Source organism: Giraffa tippelskirchi, chromosome 5 (genome assembly GCF_054371585.1).
Source record: "Giraffa tippelskirchi isolate mGirTip1 chromosome 5, T2T-mGirTip1v1.2.pri, whole genome shotgun sequence".
NCBI lineage: Eukaryota > Metazoa > Chordata > Mammalia > Artiodactyla > Giraffidae > Giraffa > Giraffa tippelskirchi.
The window spans coordinates 9,711,869-9,719,853 of record NC_137279.1 but is presented as its reverse complement, the minus strand read 5'-3'; the positions used below and the strand labels follow the sequence as shown (position 1 = coordinate 9,719,853).

Sequence of the window (7,985 nt, the reverse complement as noted above, 5' to 3'; positions counted from 1 at the left end):
TGACACCACCCTTATGGCAGAAAGCGAAGAAGAACTAAAGAGCCTCTTGATGAAAGTGAAAGAGGAGAGTGAAAAAGTTGGCTTAAAGCTCAACATTCAGAAAACTAAGATCATGGCATCTGGTCCCATCACCTCGTGGGAAATAGATGGGGAAACAGTGGAAACAGTGTCAGACTTTATTTTTGGGGGCTCCAAAATCACTGCTGATGGTGATTGCAGCCATGAAATTAAAAGACGCTTACGCCTTGGAAGGAAGGTTATGACCAATCTAGATAGCATATTGAAAAGCAGAGACATTACTCTGCCAACAAAGGTCCATCTATGGATGTGAGAGTTGGATGGTGAAGAAAGCTGAGCACCGAAGAATTGATGCTCTTGAACTGTGGTGTTGGAGAAGACTCTTGAGAGTCCCTTGGACCCAAGGAGATCCAACCAGTCCATCCTAAAGAAGATCAGTCCTGGGTGTTCATTGGAAAGACTGATGCTGAAGCTGAAACTCTAATACTTTGGCCACCTGATATGAAGAACTGACTCATTGGAAAAGACCCTGATGCTGGGAAAGATTGGGGGCAGGAGGAGAAGGGAATGATAGAGGATGAGATGGCTGGATGGTATCACCGACTCGATGGACATGAGTTTGGGTAGACTTCAGGAGCTGGTGATGGACAGGGATGCCTGGCATACTGCGATTCATGGGGTTGCAAAGAGTTGGACACGACTGAGCGACTGAACTGAACTGAACCCCCTATGCAATACATTGATCTTATTTCTGAATGGTTCTGTAAGTAGATTATATCCCATTCTTTGATGTCTTTAAAAATCATGAGAAGTTGATCTGTGACAATGTGTATAGCTCCATTTCTCACTATTGAATATCCCACTCTCTTCCTATCCCACTGTATTAATCCTGTTGATGGAAATTTGGGCTGTTTCCAGTGTTTTGCTATTAAATTCTTTTGCTATAAACATGCTCAGAGTTGTTTCTTAGAACACGTGTGTTTCTCCTGGGTATATACCTGGGAGGGGAATGGCTAAGTCTAGATGAGAGTGCTCGCTGTTCTGACTGCCAGCAAACACTGCTGCACCTTATTTCTGTCCACTGAACAGCCCGAGGGGACAGGATTTCTGTTCTCAATTTGTTTACAGACATGCAGGAGTAATAAACATTTATAGAAAGGATAGGAGAGTTTCCCAGGCCACAGCCAGACTTTCAGCCACAGCCCTGAGGAGCAAAGCCAGAAAGGAGTGGAGGCTGGATGGGGCACCGCTGTTGGCACTGGGCATGTGTGTGAGGTGGGGCTGCCCTCGACTGGACACTCGGTCTCAGGCTGAGGCTCCGCTGACATCACAGAATCCACTGTGACGTCACGGCCGGGCTTCGGGACCTGGAAATGCAGAGAGAATGTTGCAGGCCATTCTCAGGTTGTATAGTTCTTTATTTAAACTGAAGTAAAGAAGCTGGCATACACTCGCCAGGGATATTTCCCTGAGCTCTGGTCCCCTTTGCAGCTTCCAGCTCTAGGTCCTATTGATGAGCTTCAATGGTCACTATCTCTGTGGCCTCGGATGTCACATTCCCAGCGATTTCCAGCCCCTGGCCACTCTCTGCCGTCTCCACGATGGCCTCCATTTTTTTCTTTTCCACTGCCTTCGCCAAGATGTCCACATCTTTACCGTGTGACAAGGCCACTGTCTTTGTAGTGAGATTGGCTCGGACATTCCTCAAGAAAGAGCTGATCCTGCTGAGTCTCTTGTTGGAGGAAAGTGAACTCCCGGTAGATGAGCTCCTGGACGATTTGTGTGAGGTCCTGGACTCCTTGGTGATGGGAGCGTGGCTGACGCCTTTGTGCACAGTGCCCCGCTTGCTGTCCCCTGGGCTGCCATGACCTTTCTCCTTTTTGTCATCCCTCGTGGCTCTCCAGCCGCCTGAGGACCGGCCGGCTGTCTTCCGGATCGCCTTGTCCCCCACGGCCTTGTGGCGGCTTTCGGCTGACCCACGGGGACGCGAGCTCCTGAGAGCTTGCTCCTTCTCCAGGTGTTCCCTCCTCTCCCTTCTTCCCCTGCGGGCCTGGAACACCCTCCGGGGCCTGTCTTCCTGTTCACTCTCTTGGTCTTCCTGCGGCAAGGCTGAGATGAGGGCCCCCTCGTCCTCCTGATTGGCTTTTCCTTTGGCAGTCTTCCTGGTGGCCTCCACTCCAACCATAGTCATGCTGGCTTCTGGAGAGAAGCTGGTGGACGTGCTGGAAGGATACTCCAAGTTTTGGGCAGCATGTGCCATGGCCATTTTCCTGGTCCTCAGGGAGGTTTTGGCAGCGCCTGCCACGGCTATGTTGCTTTTGCTTCCTCCTGGGCCCTTGGTGACAGTGATTTCAATGGCCATGCTCTGCTCTTTAGAGGCATGGGACTTGGTCACGTTCAGATCGCCCTCTGTGGCATCTTCTGCAGCCACCTGCAGCATCGCCCCCGCTGCTGACTCTTGCTCAGGCTCCCTGGGTTTGGCATTTGCCTTTGCCCCGTCGGGCACGGGATCGGGATTGTAGAAGTCCAGCTGGAGGCCCTCCCCGCCGGCAAAAGCTGCAGAGGTGGCCCCGGCCACCTCGGAGCCCACGTGGAGGCTCCTGATGCTTACCTGGTCCTGATCGCCCCGGCCCTGGAAATCCGCGGCCGTCGGGCTCCTCCTGTTCTCCTCGAACACGGGCATGCAGATCATGTCCCCAGCTGGGATGGCGTAGGTGCTGCTCTGACTGTCCACCGGCGGCCGCAGGAGGTAGATCAGCTTCTCCCAATAGGCGAAGAGGTCTTCCCTCGAGTCCAGCGGGGGGCACAGATGCAAGTAGCAGGAGCGGCCGGTGGCGAACTTCAGGCGCAGCTGTTGTTTCTCGTGGTCGTGAATGGAGATCCTCACGAATTTCAAGGGAAGGAGCCTCGTGAGTTCTAAGGTCTTTGCAGCCTTGCGGCTCTTGGCCTTGGTGGTCTGGCTGCGGCCTGCGTGGTTGTCACAGCCGGAGGCTGACCGGGCCAGCAGCATGACGTCTGGGAGGGGAAGGAGGGGGCTGGTGGACACGATGCCCACAGTCACCATGCGGACGCGGTTGTGCACGTCAATCACTTCTCCCCTCTTGGTGATCTGGATAAAGTCACTCTCGAAGATCGGGGCGTACTTGAATATGTCGTACTCACCCTTGTGCAGTTGCCGCTGCAGTTTGCCCACGGTGGTGTTGAACAGGCCTGCTCTGGCGCCGCTCTGGGCCGTGTGATACGGTAGCAGAGGCTCCCGGCTCATGGCTGGCTGTGATCACGACAAGCTGCTCTGGTGAGGCAGGCCCCTGGATCTTCCTTTCCTTGGCCTCCTTGGCAGAAGAGGGAGCCGCTGTCTCGGGCGTCACGCAGGCGGCTCTACAGCAGATCCCACAACCCCACCACACCCCACAGAGCCTCCCAGAGGCGGGGTGGGGGTAAGGGCAAGGGTGATTGCCCTGAGGATGCTGCAGGGCGCGTGGACCCCAGGCTGAGTCTCTTCAAGGGTGTTGCAGAGGTATGGTAGGCTCCCCTTCAGCCTCACCTTGCTTCTGCTTCTGGCTTTTTGTCTCTGCGAGAGACTGTGAAACTGCAGTTCTAGTGAAAGAAGTGACCACTTTCTCAGCCTAAACCCCTGTGCAGCCATATTTATCCTCACTGTCCTTTGTGACCTGTTACTGTCACATATGCCTTTGTCCCATCCCTCAGCCACCCCCTCCGGGCAGGGCCACCCCATTGCCCCTACAGAGGACAGGTCCACCCTGCCAGGGACTCAGGCAGGTACCAAAATAAAAATGTCTTCAAATGGGAAAGTTTTGTCTGGTTCTCTTTTACCCTCCCCCAAATTCAGCAACTGAATGAAGCCTATAGGAATGTCAGAGGATGGGACGCATTTGAACCATTGGAGCTCATGGTTTAATTGTATCAAACAATGTAGAATTGGCAGTCTCAGTCCTTAGTCTGTCCATTTATAAAATCTCAGTAAACGCTGATGGTGATTTTAATAATAACATTAAAATTTGCTTCTCCAAACCCATGCAGTGATCTTCACGTATACTTGTAAGAGTCCATTGAGTTTGGTGCTGCTGCTACTGTTCCCACCTCACAGGTGAAGAAACTGAGGTGCTATCTCTTAGACCTGATGGTAGCAGAGGCAGTATTTGAATGCAGGTCTACCTGATTCTAAAGCCTTTGTTCTGAATGCTACAGTACTTAGCCTCACAAAGAAAGCTTGGGCCCGCCAAATGTATTTACACTGGACTGATTTAACTACCTTTACAAGAAGACCTGTTTCTAGAATTTGCATAATTCTATGTGCGTATATATATTATGGAGAGAATCCAAGGCAGCACAGAGGCTGGTTTGGGGATTAAATTATCCGAGAGATTGCCTCAGATCCTCCCCACTTTCAGTTCAGTCGCTCAGTCGTGTCCGACTCTTTGCCATCCCATGGACTGCAGCAGGCCAGGCTTCCCTGTCTATCACCAACTCCCAGAGCTTACTCAAACTCATGCCCATAGAGTCAATGATGCCATCAAAACACCTCATCCTCTGTCATCCCCTTCTCCTCCTGCCTTCAATCTTTCCATGCATCAGAGTCTTTTCCAGTGAGTCAGTTCTTCATATCAGGTGGCCAAAGGATTGGGTTTTCAGCTTTAACATCAGTCCTTCCAATGAGTAGTCAGGACTGATTTCCTTAAGGATTGACCAGTTTGATCTCCTTGCAGTCCAAGGGACTCTCAAGAGTCTTCTCCAACACCACACTTCAAAAGCATCAATTCTTCCGCACTCAGCTTTCTTTTTAGTCCAACTCTCACATCCATACATGACTACTGGAAAAACCATAGCTTTGACTAGACGGACCTTTGTTGGCAAAGTGATGTCTCTGCTTTTTGACATACTGTCTAGCTTGGTCATAGCTTTTCTTCCAAGGAGCAAGTGTCTTTTCATTTCATGGCTGCAGTCCCCCTCTGCAGTGATTTTGGAGCCCAAGAAAATAAAGTCTGACACTGTATCCATGGTTTCCCCATCTATTTGCCATGAAGTGATGGGACTGGATGCCATGACCTTAGTTTTTTGAATGTTGAGTTTTAAGCCAGATTTTTCACTCTCCTCTTTCATTTTCATCAAGAGGCTCTTTAGTTCCTCTTCACCTTCTGCCATAAGGGTGCTGTCATCTGCATTTCTGAGGTTATTGATATTTCTCCCAGCAATCTTGATTCCAGCTTGTGCTTCATCCAGCCCAGTATTTCACATGATGTACTCTGCATATAAGTTATTTAAGCAGGGTGACAATATACAGCCTTGACGTACTCCTTTCCCGATTTGGAACCAGTCTGTTGTTCCATGTCCAGTTCTAACTGTTGCTTCTTGACCTGCATACAGGTTTCTCAGGAGGCAGGTCAAGTGGTCTGGTATTCCCATCTCTTGAAGAATTTTCCACAGTTTGTTGTGATCTATACAGTTAAGGGCTTTCGTGTAATCAATAAAGCAAAAGTAGATATTTTATGGAATTCTCTTGCGTTTTTGATAATCCAACGGATGTTGGCAATTTGATCTCTGGTTCCTCTGCCTTTTCTAAAACCAGCTTGAACATCAGGAAGTTCATGGTTCACGTACTGTTGAAGCCTGGCTTGGAGAATTTTGAGCTTTACTTTGCTGGCGTGTGAGATGAGAGCAATTGTGCAGTAATTTGAACATTCTTTGGCATTGCCTTTCTTTCTTTATGTTTGTGCAAACAGCCCCTGCATGGAAACCTACCTCTTTGCAGACGTCCTCCCACAGTGAGGTGGGGGATGGGCGGCCTGAAATGTAAGCTCCAGTTCCGAGAGTCTGCTAGGCACCCTCCTGGAGGGTAATGTCTCTCTACTGGGCAGAAATTGTTTGGAAGCCTTGACACCTACAGGGAACACGTACTGTTAGACACCTTGCCTCACAGCCAGTCTCACAGAGCTAATCACAGAATATGTGATTTCTAAATTATGACTTGAAAGTTCTGAGAAAGACCCCTGTTCCCAACTCTCTTATCCGAAGTTTGATGCCAAGCCTGAGCCCTCACGTTAGGGAGTCATACCTTGAGGACAAGGGCTCTCTTTCCACTGAAATACACACACATGCCTATCAACAGATGATTGGATAAACAAAACGTAGTCTGTCTATGCCGTGGAATACTACTCAGCCAAAGAAAGGAATGAAGTACTGATGCATTTTACAACACGGATGAACCTTGAAAACATGCTCAGTGAAAGAGGTCATATATTATAACGATTCTATTTCTATGAAATATCCAAGAGAGACAAATCCATAGAGATGGCTATTAGGTCAGTGGTTCCCTAGGGCTAGAAGGAGAGGGGAGAATGAGAAGTATTGGATTTTTTGAAGGGGTGAGGAAAAGTTCTGGAACTTGATAGTGGTGATAGTTAGACGGTATTGTGAATGCCACTGAACTGTACACTTTAACATTACGGTTGTGAATTTTATGTGTATTTTACCACATACGCACACACACTTCTGCTCAGAACTTTATAGTTAAAAAACATAGCTTTCAGCTTTAGAAAGGGCACCTGTGTGACCTTGGGCACACTACTTAGCTCTCCACTTCCTCATCTGTAAAATGGGGATAATAGTTGCTGTGAGGGTTAAATGAGATAATGTAAAGTATTGAGTAGCATTTCTCAGTAAACGTCAGCTATTATTAACGTCAGTCTCAGCTGGCCCTTTAAGCCTCTGTGTGAATTCCTTCCTCACAGCAGTTTTCAGTAAGACAGAGAAGCTTCTGTGGTTAGAGCCATGGTGAGAACTGAGAAGGATCCTCACTGGGCAAACCTGGCCCCCTCGGAGGTTTTCCCTCAGGTAAATCCATGAAAACCCTACTCCACCGAGAAACTGCTTGAACCCCACCGAAGAGCATCGGATGCAGAAGACAGGAGACGCTTACTGTGGGTTTGGATTTCAAGTTTATTCAAAGCCCGTGGGAGAAATTAGGATAAAGATGGAAAATAGTTAGCATTTTAGCTTCTGGCAGAAAGTGGAAGCTTCGATCCCAGAAACCCTGTTCTCAGCCAGAGCCCTTACGGCTCTTATATGTGTGTGTGTGTAGTTGCTCAGTCATGTCCTACTCTTTGCGACTCCGTGGTCTATAGCCTGCCAGGCTCCTCTGTCCCCAGAATTCTCCAGGCATGAATACTGGAGTGGGCTGCCATTTCCTTCTCCATATGGCTCTCATACTCGGAAGCAAGTGTCAGGCCAGATCTCAGGGAAAGACACGGGGACAGGATGAGGGCAGGAGACAGGGGGCAGAGTGGGCTCTCCGTGCCCGGCCAGTGTGACATTACCACCCCTGCAGGTGACGGCCCGAGGAAAAGACCTTGTCAACCCGTGATATTGGCCTGTAGTTTTCTTTTTTTGTGGCATCTTTGTCTGGTTTTGGAATTAGGGTGATGGTGGCCTCATAGAATGAGTTTGGAAGTTTACCATCTTCTGCAATTTTCTGGAAGAGTTTGAGTAGGATAGGTGTTAGCTCTTCTCTAAATTTTTGGTAGAATTCCGCTGTGAAGCCATCTGGTCCTGGGCTTTTGTTTGCTGGAAGATTTCTGATTACAGTTTCGATTTCCGTGCTTGTGATGGGTCTGTTAAGACCAGGCGTCTGACTCGAGCAGAGGTCCCATCCAAGTTTATCCTCTCAGAACCCTCCCCTCCCCTCGCTGCTGAGTGTGAAACAAGATGAACTAAGCAACTTGATGGTAAATACATATTCATCCTTTTTTTTAAAAGGTGGAAATGTAAACTTGGTGAGAGACAACAAAACTATTTTTAATGCGTTTGTTCAAAGAACTTACAGTTCCACTGATGATTTACAGTGCATTTCTCAGATCACTTTTTCTTGCAACAGCCACCTCCCCCTTCCTTCCGCTCTAATTCATTGTTGTCCATGGCAGCTTTAAAACTGTCTTGAGTTTCCTAACGAC

At 48.8% G+C, this 7,985-nt stretch overlaps 1 protein-coding gene across 1 annotated transcript; it reads right to left on the bottom strand.

The window, feature by feature from the left end:
• Nucleotides 1–1,418: 1,418 nt before the first annotated feature.
• On the bottom strand, nucleotides 1,419–3,641 carry GARIN4 (golgi associated RAB2 interactor family member 4). The gene has a single exon (XM_081489763.1). The coding sequence runs from the start codon at nucleotides 3,281–3,283 to the stop codon at nucleotides 1,526–1,528; it is 1,758 nt and encodes a 585-aa protein (XP_081345889.1). The 5' UTR covers nucleotides 3,284–3,641; the 3' UTR covers nucleotides 1,419–1,525.
• Between the last annotated feature and the right edge of the window lie 4,344 nt (nucleotides 3,642–7,985).